We start from the raw sequence: 19,997 nt of genomic DNA on the forward strand, positions 1-19,997 counted from the left end.
TATAAAATTAATATCACATTTTGCAATGGTGCTGATATTCAAGAAAATAGCACTCTTGTTTGTGTGAGATTTGCTTAACTATATTATAATATAAACACAAAATTCAAGAACTCATACAAGGGCAATTCATATCTTACATTTTGGGAGCATTTTTATTAATTTTGGTGGCATTTCCAGCCTTGAACAATGCTATTTTACGTCAATACCAGAACAGCTTGCTTGTTGTTAAGTTAAAGGTGTAGTATGTAAAAATTCTGTCCACTAGAGGTTGTTATAAGCCTATTCAAAACAAAGCGTAGCTTAATGACGCCAAGTTTGAGAGCGGAATCTTGGGACATGTGGTCTCCACCTCAACGGACGGTGCAAAAGAATGGGGATAGGACTCCGGCACAAATCATGTTCATGAATGCGATTATTAACATTACTGTAATATGAAGCAGAGCAAGACCGAGTGTTGTGGGAGCTGAACGAGGCCACTGAAGCAATTGCCTCTGTCATGAGTATGAAGTAACGCAGCTCTATTTATCATATTAGATACGTTTGAGAGTGTTGAAAATGATGTTATAATGGCTGCTGTGAGACACTTGTTACACACTGCAGTTAGATTGATCGATTTTAGAATATATTAAATACTGGATGGCTTGTGTTGATAAATGGCATGCAATTCATTTTAAAATGTATTGTATGATGGAGAAAATTCTGTATTAGTTACTAAAAATAAAGCTGCATCTGATTATGCTATGTTAGCTACTTCACAAAATAGTGTTTTTCTCTAAGGCATATGCATACTTGCAAAAAATCAAGAAAAGTAGTTTTAACAATGACTAAACGTGTCGAGCTATATAACAACAATTAGTTTTCTGTCTATAAATATATCAAAACAGTTGTTCCCTTGTCTATTAAAATGTGTAATATATTAAAGCGTCTTTGGTGTTTCCATGGTTTCTACAAAATAAAACCGAGGCTTAACGCGGGTATGACGCAATTGACAGGCGACTCCTCGCACGTCCCGGAGCCTTGGTTGAAATTGCAATTTTCTCACGATTTATAAATGGTTGGAAACATTTGGGATATTGTAAGTACTCAAGTGAACAAAATATATAACACTGGCCTAGTGGTTTGTAGATATTACATATCACACCTTTAAAGGAGAGCTGTTGTGCAGGTCCAGGAGATGTAGTTGCTGCTCACCTGTGTCTGTGACGAGATGTCGGAGAGTGGGAGGGGTTCATGCAGTCTCACAGAAATTTTAAGAATAAGTTGTTGAGCACATGCTGAGAATTGATTGGGAAATGATGCCACTGCCACAGGCCAAATGTAAACAAAAACTAAAAATATAAATAAAATAAAAAATAAAAAAACATCTTGCAAAAGGGACACTTATATAGTCAGAGGCTAAAAGGAAAAGTACTTGAGCACCACTTGGGGTCTGTCTGTGCATGTGCCTGCAGGAATTACATTATGAAATATATTAAAATAGAACAGTTACTTTAAATTGTAATATTTTACTATGTTACTGTTTTATTGTATTATTATCAAATAAATACAGCCTTGTGAGCATAAAAGTCTTCTTTCAAAAACATAAAAAAAATCTTACATGCTTCTAACTTTTGAATGGTAGTTTATATATACATTTACTCATTCATTTTCTCAGCATTTTACTCAATCATTCATTCACTCACTCATGCTGTCACACTCTTACTCACTTGCTCAAGATTCACTGATTCCTTCAAACAGTAATTCATTCATTCACTCATTCACACACAAACACATTCATGGAGTCATTCATTATCTTGTTTAGACTTCAGCTACACTTACTCAAATTTCCAATGACAAACTAAACTCACTGACTCAATTATTTCAATGATAAACTGACTCAATGATAAACTCAATGATATCTGAATTACTGACTCATTTAGGCTACGTTCACACTGCAGGGCTTAATGCTCAATTCCGATTTTTTGAAAAATTTTTGCAAGGCCGTTCACATTTTCAATTAAATGCGACCTTTTGTGATCTCCTGTGTGAACGTGAAATGACCCAAAAGTGACCCGCATGCGCAGAAGAGTACGCAACGTTCAACGGCGTCACTCGTTGTTTGCGGAAGTAGACGGCCACCTCGTTTGTTCCAGGCTTTAACCTCCTTGTATTTGGCTCGGAGGCTTTTTATTTTTCGCTGGCATTGGAGCCAGGATCGTCTGTAACCACGCTGGGCCATTTTGCTGGAAATGTTTTCGTAAACCGCCCGGTTCCGATAAGAGGCCTCGAGTTTGGCCTGAATAGAGCTGTCACCCCAAATATTAATTAAATCTGTGACCTCGCTTCCCTTCCATTGACTGGTCTCAGCAGCATCGTCCGCCATGGTTGTTGTTTATCTTCTCGTTCCCGCCTACTTCAACGCACAATTATGACATTTGTAGCGTATCAATGGCGTACGGGTCGGATACATGTGGTCTGGCCGTTCAGACGGAGGTCGCATTTCAAAAGATCGGATACGTATCGGATTCAGGACCACATACCCAAGTGGCCTGGGTCACATTTGAAAAGATCGGATCTGTGTCGTTCAGACTGTCATGAAAAGATCAGATACAGGTCGCATAGGGGCAAAAAAATCGGAATTGGGTCGTTTCAGCCTGCAGTGTGAACGTAGCCTTATTCACCCATACAATGAATCACTCAAATATTCACTTATTTGTTCATAAATGTGCTTTCTGATAAACTCACCTGTTACAATTGTTCATTGATTCATTCACTCACGCACTCATTTTCCTTTGTCTTTTTATACTCTCATTCTCTCAACCATCCAGTCACTCTCTTAATCATTCACGTACTCAACATTCACTCATATTCATTCACTTATTTTCTCATTTATTCACATTAACATGCATTCACTCATTTATTTATTAATTTCTTTATACACACATTAATTTACTATTCACTCATTTGAACCTACAATCATTTACTTTCTCATTCATCACTCAACGTTTTACATTCCCTCATTCGTTCATTCACTTGCGCCGTCATGAACACACTCACTTTGACTCATTTATCCACCCATACAATGGGAATCACTTTATTCACTCACTTATTCATTGTCACTTGCCTATAAACTCATTCATTCACTCTCTCATCCTTCAACTCATTGAATCAATCATTCATATGCCCTGTCCAAATACCCACACTTGCGGTCTTTGCACTTGACCACTTGTCTACTTACCTGACGTATTTCCTGTATTTGGCTCAAGTGCTCAAGTGGGCGTGAAGACCGCAAGTGTGTGTAGAACTTTTTATTGCCAAATGGGACACACTTACAGTCTTCCAAGAAATGCAAGCATTTACAGCTGTTTGTTTTGTTTTTGTTTCTTTATTTATTTTCAATTCTCTGTGTTTTAAAATACACTTCTAAATGTCTGTTCAGTGGTCACTGTGATAAAAAGTGAAAAAAAGCAGATGCAAATGTTGTACAAAATGCACATATCCTACTCACCTTTGCATCAATAAAATGTGCAACACTTTATATTTTACTACCAAATTATATGTATTATATAACTAATTTAACTAATTTAAATTTAACATATGTTTTATTTGACATCTCACGATTTCGGGGCATGTGAGTTCCCGAACATAATGCATGATGGGATACGCTAAGCCTCGAATAGCGCTCCGAAGTGGTACTCAAGATAGTGTGGGTTTTGAGCACTGCACTTTTTTAAGACATGGGACAGTCTTGCACACTTACTTCCTATCGCGTGCACGAGCTCTTAAGTGGCCAAGACCGCAAGTGTTGGTATTTGGACAAGGCAATAGACTCTCACACACTTATTGTTTCACTACATTTTTACTTTAAAATTCACTTTTCATTCATACACACTCATTCATTCACCTACTTGTTCATAGTCACACTCCCACATTCATTCACTCACTCACTCACTCACTCATTTGTTTATACTGTCATTCACTGACCCATTCAGTCAATTTTTTAATCATTCACTTACCAGACAATCACTCACATTCACTTATTCACTTATTCTCTCATTCATTCATCTTCACACTCATCCATTTATTCACTTGTTCATACATTCATTTACTCTTCATTTGAACTTGCTCTTCATTTACTTTCTCCACTCACTCTCACTCACTCTATTCATTCATTCATTCACTCTCTCACTCACTCATTCAATTTTTCACTCATTTTCTCACTTTTCTCACTTCTCACTTTTCCACTTATTTCTTTATTGACCTGCTTAATCACTTATTCATTCACTCATTCACCCATTCATTTGCTACATTCCTACAGACTTTATTATACTTTATTACTATATTCACTCATCTGACATAAATTCTTAGAAAACACACTGTATTACTGAACAGGTGTGTTTGCTGGCAAACAGGAGAGAGAGAGAGTTCTCTCTCTCTCTCTCTCTCTCTCTCTCTCTCTCTCTCTCTCTCTCTCTCTCTCTCTCTCTCTCTCTCTCTCTCTCTCTCTCTCTCTCTCTCTCTCTCTCTCTCTCTCTCTCTCTCTCTCTCTCTCTCTCTCTCTCTGAGTCGTTGGAAAACAAGAACAATGAGTGCTAAACATCTTTAATGTTTTCCTTTGTGCCATGTGTATGTGTGAACAGGAAACAGGAACAGTGAGCCAGTTCTGCCTTAATCACCATGCTATTATTGTCATTATATGTATTGATTTCCATACTTCTGTTGCTTGTACTTGTCTTACTGTCCTGCTTCAATTTTTTTCTTGCCTGCTTTCACTTTTCTTTCAGATTTGTTTGTCCACTATTCCACCTGTTTCGCATTGCTGTAGCTATGCGTGACCTTTTGTAAGTGTCTTTTTATTTTCATCTTATTGCCATTTGTTTTCCTACTGGTCCTGTTCACGATCAGCTGGACTGAATAGACGTCAAGTCTTCCTGGGCCGCTGACAGGGTCCTTGCATTCATGCAAGTGGGCACTTGTTCTGAGCCCCCATCTTAATTATGCTGAGTACTGTTGGCCCAGTCTCTTAGTGTTACCATTAACCATGACACACATAGAAAAATGTACACACACTCAGTTATAAGAAATGTTTTGCCACTGTCTGTTGCATGTTTCAGTATAGTTGTGCCTTTGGCTTTACGTTTTTGCATTGCACAAACACACACACATTTTGTAGCCATCTTCCTCTACCCACAGCTGGGTATTGAGTCTCATTCACTACTGTATGCATGATTTCATTAACTGTTTGCATGTGAAATCTGCGTACAAATATTTCTTGTACATCTAATTTCAATTATAGGCCAATTAAATACCCGGTAAACACTTTATTTCCACTATTAAACACCCATTAGGCATTTTATTGCTACTTTTCGAATATTTTCTTCATTGTATTTAAAATAAATACCTCTCCGAGCTGATATGCAATGGGAAAAGGGAGAAGAATGAGTTCGGAAAAAGGTGGAGTTGAACTTGGGTCAGTCACAACAAACACTAACGCCAGCTGCCTTACTGGCTCAATCAGACAGTGATGGGCAAAGTTATTCTAAATAGCTTCTGCCAACAAAGCGGGTTATTTGCACTTGATGTAAATAGACTCTCCATTATTTATTTATTTATGATGAACTATCCCTTTAATGGTTAATATTATGTTAATATTGGTATCATATTTAAAGCGTTAAAAATGAAAATTTCACTATCAACTCATCCTCATGACATTGAAAAGTCTTTTTTCTGTGAAAAGCAAAAGATATTTTGAGAAATGTCGTCTTTTTTTCTTTCTTTTTTTCCATACAATAGACATCAATGGTCACTAAAACTGCTTGATTACCAACATTCTTCAAAATATCTTCTTTTGTGAAAGTAATACAGGTTTAGAACAACATGAGGGTGAGTTGAAAATGGCAGCTTTGTAGCTCATCCAGTGAGATTTTTATCTCAATGCATTCCACCACTTCTGGTTTTAAGCTATTTCTCTTCAAACAGTAGACTACAAGATTACACACTACACAAACTGCATCTGAGTTAAGTATGTCAAACGTCTTCTGGCATTTGAAAAATTCTCTGCTTTTGTGTAACCCAGTCTCTTTCTCTCCCCTTTCTCTCTTTTTGCTTTTCTCTCCACAGTCTGTGTGCTGTACACCCAAGGCATTGGCAACAAAGAGTGGCGAGAGGTGAGGGAAACAATCTGGCCCAGTCATGTCGACCCCTTGAAGGGCCTGGCAGACCCTTGGTCACATAAATATTCATACATGTAAATGTGGGGTTGGAATATTCTCAGAATAATTATTTTTGGAACCCTTTTATTTTTATTTTTTTCATATTTTTGCCTTCCCAGCTAATCAGAGGAAATATCAGGCTCTCTTAAGCACCATTAAGAGGGTCATGTATTTATTAACTTCAATCACTAGCTGGTGAAATATGATAAGGCACCCAGGGGATGTAAAAACATTCTCGCCCACACTTATATCAAGACATCTCCAGCCCACTTTTCAAGTCAGTTCTTTAAAACGTTAAGTCCCTTTCACATGACTCGTATCAAGGCTTCAACGCACCTCTCAACGCTGTCATATGCCTCTTTGACCTTCATATGAAAGGTGTTGAAGGTAGCAAGAAAGTGGGAGGTGTACACAGTAAACATTTAAAAATTGTATTTGCACTTAGAACATAAAAAGAACTAGAACTAGTTTAAATTATGTACTGAATCTGTCATGATAACATACATATTTGGCACAAAAATGTGATAAAATATTTTAGAGTTTGGCATAACTAGTGAAATATATATTCATTATAAAAATGCCCATGGTGTTTTTAAATGACAAAAATGTACATGACTTTTCCAGAGCTAGAAATCACACTATTAAAATTAAAACTACCTCAAGATTGTGAGAATCTTGGTTTTGAAAAAAAAAAAAAACTTGTTGTTAAGAGGGTGGATTAAAATGAGAAATATATTAATGTAAATCATTTCAATTGACCTTCCTTTGTTTTTCAGTTTGGGCGGACAGAAGTTATCGATAACACTTTGAACCCAGATTTTGTGCGCAAATTCATATTGGACTACTTCTTTGAAGAAAGACAGAACATAAGGTTTGATCTGTAAGTATCAATAGATATTCCTTCAGTGTTGGATGCAATTACGGTGGTGGCCAAAAGTGATGTCCAAAAGTGAAATATTAGAATTTGTTTCATTTTATATGTTCTATTTTTAGCAGGTTTTTTTTATTTTACATTTTATATTTATATACAGTGCACAGCATAAATGAGTACACCCCCTCTGAAACTTCTGAAACTCAGCAATTACTCAATTACTAAGAAGACACGTTAGGGTTCTTTAGAGATATAATGTTCCAGCAAGTCTGCTTAATCAATTACCAAAGAAGCATGTCAAAATTATTCAGGAAAATAAGATTTTCTTATCAAGGTGATGAAATGTGTAGCAAAAATGAGTACACCCTCCTAAAAGTTACTAAATAAAATGAAATAATAATTTTCTGGTGTACGTTTAAGACGTATGTTGAACCAAAGCATTTAAAGAGAAAATAAAGAAGTAAAAGTGATATATAGCCCACTGAATCATTCTCAGACTTAATGATGACAACAATGGAACCACTTGGGAGAGAACTGTCAGGAAACTTATTTCTTAGCACAAAAGAGGACAGTGGTACAAGAGGATTACCAAATCATTGTTTTAAGTGTGAAAATATAGCAGAAGTAACAGAAATTTAAAAACAATGGACTTGTGACAAGGCCGCTAAAATAATCCGGCCTTCATTTTTAAGCTTTCATTTAGTGATGAGGTTGTTGTTTTTTTTTGTTTTTTTTTTGCTATACAAAGAGCAGGAGAAATACCAAGCGAGTATCTCAGAGCCAGCAAAAGCTATGAAAAGAGTGACTGTTTATCTCACAGAATAAGATGCAGCCTGCAGAAATGACATGCATGGTTGTTGTTCTCACTGGAACTACCTACTGTAGCCAAAGCACAATAAAGTCAGTTGCAAAATATAGATTCTGGGAATCAATACTTTGGATCAATCATTTTGGATCTAACAGCATCCAAAATGTTATGGTGTTGCTGGAGGAGGAGTACAGTGAGAAGTGCCTGGTTCCCACAGTAAAGTTCAGTGGTAGTACGTCCATACCGGCGTGATGAATACGATCCTCAACTGGATGGAACTGAAATAAATACTTTGATTGTTGCGATCCTATCAGACTTATGATAGCAACCTGATTGTAACAAAGCACTGTTCGCCAGAGGAGAACTGGCCCCCCGACTAAGCCTGGTTTCTCCCAAGGTTTTTTTTTTCTCCATTTTAACACCTATTTGCCACTTGTTTGCCACCTGATGGAGTTTGGGTTCCTTGCCGCTGTCGCCTTTGGCTTGCTTAGTTGGGGACACTTGACATTTGATATTCAATAGTGTTCTTGACATTTATTCAACAGTGCTTCTGATCTGCCTGCATTGACACAATTATTTTAACTTTATCAATGCTGTCATGAATTCCTACACCACTGTGTAATTTAATAAACAAACTTGAAACAGAAGATGTTACCCTTTCCTCATTCCCTGCATTGTTGGGCATTTTTTCAACATGACACTGAGGATATGCATTCTCCCAATGTGAAAAACCTTCTGTGGACATGTATTGCACTCAATCTTAACACTCTTGAGCACCTGTGGGGATTCTATAGAGACGAGTTGAGCAACACTCCCCATTAAAGATCAGGGCATTTAAGGAGCTCATCATCCAGGAGTTAAACAGGACAGATGTGACAATTTGTCATGAACTTGTACACTCTGTGCCAAGAAGGGTCAAATTCAAAATTATGGAGGGCATACTAAGTACTAGAATATTATACATTTGTTGAATTAAATCTAGGGTGTACTCATTTCTGCAGTCCTTAATTTAAACAAAATTGGCTTACTTATTTTATGGCTATTAATGACATATATTTCTCAGTTTTTATTATGTATATGTTTAATACATTTTAGTTTTGCCATCTTTCCATGAATTGTATTTGTGATCATAAAGAAAATACATCTTTTGTATTTGTTCAGAGGGGGTGTACTTATTTATGCTGTGCACTGTACATTATCATATTTTCATCATTAAAAATAAGTTGTGGTTGAGTGGGATAAAACCGGGAGATCATCCGATTTTCATTTTTTTTATGTTTTTAAAATGTCAACTAATTCAAATTTTTCACCAGCCCACATTTTCAATCATTAATTAGTTTGGTGCAAAATGGCTACATAAATATTTATTGATCCACATTTAAACTTTATTATTGGTATAAACATGAAACTTTGACAAGAACTTGAATTTCAAATTCACACTATTTTCAGGCATGGCATCAAACACTGGAGTCACGCTTCAACAACAAATGTGTCAGCTACTGTAAACCCAACCATAAGATAACTGTCATTGTATGTTCTATGCACTTCTATAAGCAGATGTCACAACTAAAATCCCTTCTCATGAGTCACACACACTAACACATTTGCTGATTTGCTGTATAAGCATTCAAGGTCACTTTTCCATGTTGATAGGGTGTGATGTATCACGGTATGATATTAGACTTTTTTTTTCTATTTATTGGCATCATTCAGTACTGAATATTTAATTGTGCATGGTCAGTTCCTTTTTTTACTTTTACATTTTTACATTTATATTAAAAGTGAGCATTATTTGACAGCAAAGGTAATCTTAAAAACATTAATAATTCAGAATTGAATAACACTTGTTAAATGTAATATTTACCCAATCCTAAAATGAATACCTATTTTTCATACTGTACATATAATGCAGCATTTAAAATTACTGATTTTAGTGTTTTATTTTTTAATTTATTTAGAAAAAAATAGTAAATGAGCTATTTATTGGCTATTAGCCATAACATGAAAAATATTTATCGACATCAGAGTTATTTTTATATTATTTATATATTATTTATTATTATTATTACACTTTACAATAAGGTTGATTAGTTAACATTACTGTAACACAGTTCAGTTCGTAGTTAGGGGTAGGAAGAGGACAGGGTCGGCAAACAACTGCCGACTGAGACTTTATTAACTTTCAAAAGAGTTCAACAAAAAGACTGTGCAGCGCACAACAACAAAAATAAACAATCCACAAAGGGCTTCACTCCAGGTTCGGTATACACCATCCACAAGGGCTTCTCTCCAAGTTTGGTATACACAATCCACAAGGGCTTCACTCCAGAACCTCGACACGACTCAGTCAGCAGTTCCCCTCTCTCTCACACACTCCTGCTTCTCACGGCGTTTTATCCTGTCTCCGCGCCAATCACTGGAATGAGAAACAGGTGTTCGTGATTTGTATTCAACCCACACACTTACCAAGCGTCTCCCGCTATTCTCTCCGGTTGCAGACCTCTTGGGGCGCGGACAGGTCGCAATCGCTGCTGTCTTGTCAATTTGGGGACGCACCTGCCCATGCCCCAAGTGGAAGCCCAGATACCTTACTTCCACATGCCCAATTGCACACTTCTTCGGGTTGGCCGTGAGCCCTGCCCCTCTCAGCGATCTCAGGAAGGCTCTCACATGCTGCATATGCCGCTGCCAATCATTACTATAGATAATAATATCATCTAGATCCATGAGTCGCTGAAAGGTAGCCGGTGCCCCGAACAGCCCGAACGGAAGCGTAACAAATTGGTGTAATCCGAACAGCATTGTGAAAGCTGTCTTTTCTTTGGATAAAGGCGACAAGGGGATCTGCCAGTGCCCTTTTGTTAAGTCCAGTGTCGAATAAAATCAAGCCGCACCTAGCTGGTCAAGCAATTCTTCCACCCACGGCATTGGATACGTGTCGAATTTCGACACTGCATTCACCCTGCGATAGTCCACGCAGAAACGAACCGAGCCGTCTGTCTTGGGAACCAAAACTATCGGGCTCGCCCAGTTACTGCTGGACTCTTCTATTACTCCCATTTTCAGCATTGCCTCTAATTCGTCCTGAACTACCTTTTTTTTGTGTTCAGGTAATCTATACGGCCGGCTGCGAATAACCACGCCCGGCTCCGTCTCGACATGGTGCTGAATGAGGTTGGTACGTCCCGGCAGGGGAGAGAACACGTCTGCAAATTCTGTTTGCAATTTGGATAAATCAGTGAGCCGGGAGGGCGAGAGGTGATCTCCCCCCGGGATCAGAGCAAGGGATTGAGTTTTTACATTCGCCTCTGGCCCGAGATCATCCTCCCCGCTAATCACCGTCGCCAGCATCACTGATTCTGCCTCATTCCATTTTTTCAGGAGGTTGAGGTGATAGATTTGACGTGCCCCCCTCCTGTCGGACCGTACCACCTCATAATCGAGCTCGCCCACTTGCCGTGTGACCTCAAAGGGTCCTTGCCACTTTGCAAGTAATTTCGAATTTGAAGTAGGGAGCAATACAAGCACTTTCTCTCCCGGTGCGAATTTGCGTAAATTAGACCGTCTGTTATACAGCTGGCTCTGTCTGTGCTGGGCTTGTAACAAATTCTCCATTGATAGCCGCCCCAAAGTGTGGAGATTTGTTCTCAAGTCCAGCACATACTGAATTTCGTTTTTGGCCTGAGATGGTCCGTCCTCCCAAGCCTCCCTGAGGACATCCAGAACCCTGCGGGGCTGGCGTCCAAAGAGAAGCTCGAAGGGGGAAAACCCCGTGGAGGCTTGTGGGACCTCTCGCACTGCGAATAACAGAGGTTCAAACCACTTTTTGGCTTCCTCTTGAACGAACTTACGAATCATGGATTTAAGCGTGTGATTAAAACGTTCGACCAGCCCGTCCGTTTGTGGGTGAAAGGCGCTGGTACGAACCGATTTAATGCCCAATAATTCGTAATACGTAATAATACGTAACGTGCGTGACATAAACGCCGTGCCTTGATCAGTGAGGATTTCTTTTGGAATCCCCACCCGGGAGATTAAACGAAACAGTGCATCCGCAACACTCTTCACTGCTTCAGGATATCGCGTTGCATAATCAACAATGACTAATGCAAAGCGATGTCCCCTTGCTGATCATTCTAATGGCCCGATGAGGTCTATACCAATTCTCTCGAAGGGGACCTGCATTAATGGAAGTGGGCGCAATGGCACTTTTGGGGTGGCCGGTGGGTTTACCAACTGGCATTCACGACAAGACGCGCACCACCTCCTTACATTCTCGTGAATGCCCGGCCAGAAAAACCGGGTCATGAGACGATATAGTGTCGCTGCCTGTCCCAAATGCAGCGCCATCGGATTAGAATGAGCCGCGTGGAAAAGCATTTCCCTGCGGCTCTTTGGCACTAACAATTGGGTTGTCACTCGATACAACCTATCTTTTATAATCGCAAAATATGGATAAGCAAGCGGACGTCCAGGCTGGAGAGGCTGACCATCAATCATGCAGACCCTTTCAAATGCTTGTTTTAGCGTCTCATCGCGAGACTGCTCCAGGGGAAAATCATTGCGTTCCGGAAGAATTAGTCTTCCGGCTTCACTCAGATCCCCTGCAGCAGAACTCTCCAGGCTCTGATCAGTCTCTCCCACCTGCACTCGCGCTTGCTTACCCCTCGTTCTTTTCCCCCAAGAGGCATCCGAGCATAAACATCCCAATAATTGCTTGAACGCAGGCCAATCCGTTCCCAAAATTATCGGATGCCGGAGGTGCGGGTTAACTGCCACCTCAACACTATGCTTTTGTCCCCTAAATTTAATTATGACGGACATTATAGGATATCTCACCACATCCCCGTGCACGCACCGAACCCCAACCATGCGGCCTGTATCCAATGCCCCAGATGAAATCAGGCTTTGATGGACAGAGGTTTGGTTACAGCCCGAGTCTACCAAAGCCTGATAGGTACCCCCCTTGATACTCACAGGTATTTGGTACCCGCCAGCCTGACCAGGGGCGGCCTGTGGATCGTCGGGGACCCGGATCATTGTCCCGACCTCCATAACCGGACATTTATCCACAAAATGATCTGGATCCCCACACCGCCAACAGGCCGGCCCAGACCTGCCCGCCGCTCCAGTGGCAGAGAGTGGGCTGAATGGATGGCGCGGAGAAAGGGGAGAAGCAGGAGTGGGGTCCGTCCCGGCAGCAGGGAGTCCCGCCCCCCTGGGTCCATAGGAAGGTGCTTGTCCCGTTCCGCCCCGCCCTCGGTCGTCATAGACCAGGAGGTTCTGGACTGGGAGCTGCTGTGCCGCCACCTGTGCTTCTCCTGAGAGGAGCGGGACCAGCCTCATAGACCACTGGTCCAGTGGCCATTTACACGCCTCAGCGGATCTCTCAAAGAGCTCAAGGAAAACTTCTGGATCGTCCAGTGGGCCCATCTTGTTTAGGGGCAGGTGGACAGGCACAGCGGGCTGCTCGGTGGGCTCCCGGGGAACCTCCCGGTCAATCCAGCTCCGGAACGCCTCGCGGTCCTCCTGCTGGGTCTGAAGGATGGCTTGAAAGCACCGCTCCTGGTCACTTCTTAGCTCCAGCAGGGCCTGTTGTTGTTCGCGGTGCAGGATCGCAAGGGACGCGATGATCTCCACAAATGGGGTGGAGGACGATGCTTGCATGGCGACATGCTCCAGTCTTCCTTCCCGGGATTCGGCACCAGTGTAACACAGTTCAGTTCGTAGTTAGGGGAAGGAAGAGGACAGGGTCGGCGAACAACTGCTGACTGAGACTTTATTAACTTTCAAAAGAGTTCAACAGAAAGACTGTGCAGCGCACAACAACAAAAATAAACAATCCACAAAGGGCTTCACTCCAGGTTCAGTATACACAATCCACAAGGGCTTCACTCCAGAACCTCGACACGACTCAGTCAGCAGTTCCCCTCTCTCTCACACACTCCTGCTATTCTCTCCGGTTGCAGACCTCGCTGAACCACGCCCCCCTCACCACAATTAGTTTACTACTTTAGTTAAAGGTGCTAAAGAGGATGTTTTGTTTTATACATTTTTGCAATATTACTTGAAACTGTCTTTACTAACTGATAAAAGACTATTTATTAGGTGCACTGAAAGGAATAATATTAATATACATCATCTGTGCACGAGGTAGGGCCTTAAAAACATCAGCCAATCGTTTACGCGATCATCGCGTAAAGCAGGGGTCATCAACTATTTTTGTCCAAGGGCCAGAATTTTTCACTGCAGACACTGTAAGGGCCAGATACTCGTAATATAAAATAAAATTCGAATTGTATCCTAATATGTTATTATTTGATATACTAATTCTAATTCCAAATTTATGTTATTTTTTACATATTACCTGTACTGCAGCAAGCCACCAGGGGGCGATAGCGATATTTTAGGCTTCATATTTGTGAGGCTGTCAAGCTGTCCATCACTGTCACGCAATTGTGCGCAAATCCCAGGCAAGGAAAATTTTGACATTTGTGAAAAAATGAGCACGTGAAACAGTAAAAGATGTTCAATGAGAGAACGCGTTTATCGTCATTCTTGACTGAAGGCAGGCTATGGCACAATCTACTTTTCAGAAGGCTTTTTGTTTCGTTAGATTTAAAAATAAAAAACTGTTCTCATTCCCCCTTGAATAAGGCCGGCGACACACTGGCTGCATGAGCGTCTCAGCTGCGTATCGTGTCCGTTTTTATTTCGGCTCCCATATTTAACAGGTTGGAGTTTGCACACTGAGACACGCGTCTCAGGCGCGCTCGAGCCACGCAGAAAACGCGTGCACGCTAGAAATAGAACCGACGCGTGTTCTTCCAGCCCTATGGTTCCAGCAACGGGAGTGTTCTCTGGCTAGAGCGCAGAACAGCGGAGTTTGTATGGACCGAAGTGCATGTCTGAGCTTGTGTTTTGTTGCTTTGACGTTGTGGAAAATAGAATAATAGAAACTAAATGTATTAGCATTTTTACCCGTTATTATCAATTTAAATTAATCTCGACTTAATTTCGTTTTTCTTTATTTAAATTTTGTTTTTTCTTTATTTAAATTTTGTTTTTTCTTTATTTAAATTTCATTTTTTCTTTATTAAAATTTCGTTTTTCTTTATTTAAATCTACCCTTATTGTGCCAATTTGTTAGAAAAATATTAGACTACCTTAAAAGTATTGCTTAATTTAACAGACCTGTGTGTGTGTGCGTTTTATAATATCACTAGTGCAGTGTCCGTTCTCTGAGCATAAGCCCTGCCTGCGTGAGGTGCGCCGCTTCCCGCTCGCACTGCTCTGACTGTATTTTACTAAAAGTTTATTAATTCTTAATGTGTCGCGTCTCGTGTGTCCATCTATATTGCACCAAATGCGACACTGCACTCCCTTGCGAAGTCGATTGGATGAATGGTTCTCGAAATAATAAAAATGCAAACGGACATACAGACACAGATTCCTGCCTTTATTAGAGAGAAAAATATGTTCAGCCCCTCTCTCCGAAGCTTCGAATAGTCGATGTTCATCAAAAAATGGTATTCGGACCAGCCCTAAACTTTTTCCTCTTACAAGGCTATTCCTGAATTCAGTATTATTCTGGTGCCGGATGGAAATCTCTGGCGGGCCGGATTTGGCCCGCGGGCCACCAGTTGACGTTGCATGGCGTAAAGGATTGGCCCTCTGGCTTGTCAATCACTGCCGTGACATTCCTTGTGAGAGACATGCGCGGATTGGCCCTCTGGCTTGTCAATCACTGCCATGATGTTCCTTGTGAGAGACGAGCGCGGCTGCACTCTCCAGTAACTTTCCACACTCCACAGGCGCCGCATGCGATGTTTTTGTCTGGAGACAGGAGTAACAACTGCAGATTATGAGTTACCTGTGGTGAGTCCGACACAATGAATCTACTAACGCGACACAGCAAATGCCGGTGTTAAACACTTATGTTCCAATACTCGTGCACGAGTTTTGGGAGGCGTTCCCTTGAAAGGAGGGGGGGTTGTTCTTATGCATGCGCTCATTTCAAAAACTCCTTAACAGTCTTTGGTTTCTCAGTCGACGAAAAGATCCTCTTTATCACCTTTAACATAAAATAAGAATAAACGGTACTTCTACAGCATTTAGTAATCTTAGTTAATGTTAATTGCAACATTTACTTATACATTAAGGAAATGTTGTATTTGTTAACATTAGTTAATGCACTGTGAACTAACATGAACAAACAATGAACAGATTTTTATTAACTATTAACAAAGATTAATAATAAATACTGTAACAAATATATGTAATGTGCTCATTGTTAGTTTGTTAGTCAATACATGAACTAATGTTAACAAATGAGACCTTATTGTAAAGTGTTGCTGCTTTATTTTTGTTTTATTTCAGTTTGTTTTGCATTTCATTTTAAGTTTAATTTAACTTTTTTATGTTTTTAAAAGATTATTATTTATTTAAATTAACATTTTTTTTTAAATCTTAAATTTAGTTTTAAATCAGCATCATTGCGTCTGTAATTACAATAAATAATTTTATATATTTGTCAAAATCTTGGATCTTTGCAACAGGTGTTGTAGTGTAAATTTCACTTTTGTGCTCATGTACTTTTGTGTGTATGCACTAATATTTGTTATTGCTTTGTGCTTGTCTAAATGTGTTTGTGTGTATTTAGGCATTTATGGGTGCATTTTAGAGTAGATATGAGTCATTCCCTATCCGTTGGCTCAAGTGTGTGTGAGGAATTTGTTTGTGTGTCTTTAGGCTTCAGCATGAGTGTGTATGTCTGTAGGCTGTGTGTGTGTGTGTGTGTGTGTGTGTGTGTGTGTGTGTGTGTGTGTGTGTGTGTGTGTGTGTGTGTGTGTGTGTGTGTGCGTGTGTGTGTGTGCGTGTGTGTGTTGTCGCTGTGGATCGGTGTCCCCGCTCGACGGCCTGTCATACTGGGTCTGTAAATCTGCAGCAGACATGAGAAGGGCCACAAGGTCGTGTGGGCAGTGCCTCTGAGACGATAGCGAAACCAAAGCACCGATGATGAGGATGACATGGCACGTCGCCATGACAACAAGGGGGATTGAGCCCCACAAACAAATAGAAGAGGCAGACAGATGATAAATGGATATATGTGAGGTCGAGCTATATGCAACCCCCGAGAGATATTTTATGATTCAGCAAATATATAATATTTGTTGCTTTTCTTGTCTTCTATCTTTTTTTTTCTTTCTCTCTTTATGTCTTTATCTCTCCATTGTGATGTGACAGGGCAGAAGAGAATGATTCATGATGTCTGTGCTTTAATGATGTTGTTCTTCCTCTTTAATGAGAAACAGGCAAGCGTGAACTCCCCTCATAAGACCGTAATCTAATTAAAGCCCAGCTCAAAGTGGTCTCCCACCACTGATTTTGAAACCAACCTCTGTATTCCTTCTTTTCATTGAAAGCCTTCCTGAGCAAGCATCCCTATTACTACTGCTCATACTTGGGGTTGGAGATTTAAACAAATACCTGACACTTAGTATTAAACTTTGGCACATCATTCACCCTGCAGCATTTGGGCATAAGCACGGCATCCAGAGCTACCACCTAGCATCACTCTAGAAACCATCCAATGCTCACTAGCAACTGCAAAGTAATGCCTTAGCAATCACTCAGAACTTCCTAACAGCCACCCAGTACACACTATCAACCATCTAGAATAACCCTAGCAACCACCCCTTACACCATAGCAACCACCTAGCAAATCTGCTAGGAACCAGCCAGAGCTTGCTGGCAGATGCATAACAATGCATTAGCAACCCTTAGAACTCTGTAGCAGCCATCCAGAATGCACAATCAACCATCTAAAAAACATCCTGGCAACCACCTAGCAATACTTTAGCAACCACCCAGCACTTACATAGCAATGCCTTAGCAACACTCTGAATCCCTATCAGCCACCCAGAACAAACTATCAACCATCTAGAAACACCTTAGCACAATGTTTCTCATCTAAAACTGTCTGGGAGATAGTTCCCAAGGACTGGAGTTAAGAAACACTGCCCTAGCAACCACCTCTAACACCATAGCAACCACCTAGCAATTCTCTAGCAATCACTAGCATAGCAATGCCTTAGCAATCTCTCAGAACTCCCTATCAGCCACTAAAATCACACTAGCAACCACCTCTAACACTATAGCAACTATAACAATTGTCTATTTTTTTCTATAAAAGATCTCACAATACAACCAACCTGTTGCTCTTTTCATTTTGATCTTACTTAATCTGAGCAAATTGTAGCATTAGCAATGCAGTTTGTGATAAATGTGTCATGTTTCAGTGATGACTGTTTGAATTCTTCGTGCATGATTTTGTGTACATTAGACTGACAGATTCCCATCAGTGCATGTGGTGCTATAAATAGTGTTTGGAGAGAGAAGCATAATGTGGTTTAGTCAGAGTGTGTAAATGGGAAGCTGCGTGTGTCGTTCCCTTCAGGGTCTGTTGTGTGTGTGGGCAGACAGCACACTAATCTACAATCGGCTGTGATGGCTATGCTGAGTGTCTCTAAGTATGCACACATAATTTCTTTTCTGGGTCTTGTTTCTCAGTGGAGAACAGGAGTGGCTTTTTGAATTTTGACATTTTCAGGTCTTTATAATGGAATTCATTAGTGGTCTTGTATCTAATTAGTGTGAAATGGAAGTGGTCAATAGGACTTTTTTTTTTTTTTAGATCTTTTTAACATATCAACCGTTTCCCCTAAATATGTCTTTTGAAAATAGTTTAGCACAATCACTTTTAAACCTAGCACTGTTCTGTGAATCCATGTGACCACTTTTAACACATTAAGAAACCTGTGTGGGGAAATCTTTCGCCCTCATGTGAAAATTTCAGATCATGAGTATTCCTTTTGAAATGACTGGATTTTGACCACAAATATTTGCAGAACAATGGTAAATGTGACCTCTCAATAAGTGCCCTGCTTCTAATATATTTTTTATGGTAGAAAGACCCCAGTAGAGCTACATTAGCCACTTTTTTATTCTGTCTGTTTGAAGAAGAAAAAAAGATCCTTTTTTTCTCCCATGATTTATACTTATTTATACAGTTAAATAATTTCTGACCATTGTAGCAGTATTAAAAAAGAATATTAAAAAATATATTCTGGGAACACTGCATCTCATGTCACATTACAACTCATGTTTGCCTTCAGTAGTGTGATATCTAGAAGAACTCTGCGAAGAGTTTCTTACTAATAGCCTTGGAATTGAGTAGAGGTGTGTGTTAGGTCATACATTTTGTTAATTTGTTTAATGAATGAGGTTTTGCATTTGACTTCTGGGAACAAGGAGCCTTTCAACATCAATTTGGACTGTCTGAGATGGAAAGTTCCAGGCACAGTTGATGATTTAAATGATGGTAAGAGAAAGTTTAAAATATAAAATAAAATAAAATAAAAAACTATTTAAATTAAAATTAAGATAAAATAGTGCTAGCAAAACCCCACTAATATAAAAGTTGTGCACTAATTTGAGAAAAGACCATATCATATATAATATTTCAAGCATTCATCACTTTATTATAAAAACTTGGTTTACTGGGTTATAACTAACCAGCCTTCTCCAAGTCACATAGTTGCTTGACTCAAATCCATTTGTATGAATAAATGGATCTGTGTCAGGGAGCGTTCCTATCCATTTCTAAGAATACAGTAATCAAAAAACATGAAAGATCCGCACATGAGAATAAAGCCAAAAAAGCTCAAACAAATTTATTATCCAGAGGCCACAAAAAGTGCAAGTGCAATGTGCAAAACGTTTTCGGAATCAACCCTTCATCAGTGCCATGAATCCAAGCATACACCTGTGTTCATTTAATAATCTTATTACCTTAATCATTATAGAAAGCCGGACCTCAAATACTAACACCATAAAGGTAAATAAAAATACTCATAATCAATGTTATACAACACTTTAAAATTTCAAAAGACATATCATATATAGCATTTTCATATTTTCAAAATCCAAGATATCATATAAGTATACATAGTCATTCCTAATTCTCACAGAAAATACCAAATTAAATATCACAAATGAAAATTGAAATACATGATCTTGAAACCAATAGCTCGACACATAAATAAGAAATAATAATAAAATAAAA

At 39.7% G+C, this 19,997-nt stretch overlaps 2 protein-coding genes across 5 annotated transcripts in view; one reads left to right on the forward strand and one right to left on the reverse strand.

Moving 5' to 3' along the window:
* Positions 1-19,997, forward strand: part of LOC137024619 (copine-8) — a 196,533-nt gene that overhangs the window by 38,880 nt on the left and 137,656 nt on the right. For 2 of the 4 annotated variants that reach the window (XM_067392368.1, XM_067392371.1), the window contains exons 3-4: positions 6,100-6,146; positions 6,968-7,071. The exons of 1 other annotated variant lie outside the window; for it this stretch is intronic. In XM_067392368.1, the coding sequence (XP_067248469.1) occupies positions 6,100-6,146; positions 6,968-7,071 (151 nt within the window). Of the gene's footprint in view, positions 1-4,763; positions 4,821-6,099; positions 6,147-6,967; positions 7,072-19,997 lie in introns of all 4 variants that reach the window. One more of the 4 variants, XM_067392369.1, reaches the window with a different exon arrangement.
* LOC137024620 (uncharacterized) lies at positions 7,094-19,594 on the reverse strand. Its single transcript, XM_067392372.1, has 2 exons — positions 12,848-19,594; positions 7,094-10,286 (listed from the first exon to the last, which is right to left on the reverse strand). The coding sequence occupies exons 1-2, from the start codon at positions 13,535-13,537 to the stop codon at positions 10,284-10,286; spliced, it is 693 nt and encodes a 230-aa protein (XP_067248473.1). The 5' UTR covers positions 13,538-19,594; the 3' UTR covers positions 7,094-10,283.

The sequence above is a fragment of the Chanodichthys erythropterus genome, chromosome 8, assembly GCF_024489055.1.
Source record: "Chanodichthys erythropterus isolate Z2021 chromosome 8, ASM2448905v1, whole genome shotgun sequence".
Lineage (NCBI taxonomy): Eukaryota > Metazoa > Chordata > Actinopteri > Cypriniformes > Xenocyprididae > Chanodichthys > Chanodichthys erythropterus.

Bases quoted from the DNA above. Each gene is read 5' to 3' on its own strand.
- LOC137024620 (XM_067392372.1), bottom strand. From the start codon at position 13,537: ATGCAAGCATCGTCCTCCACCCCATTTGTGGAGATCATCGCGTCCCTT.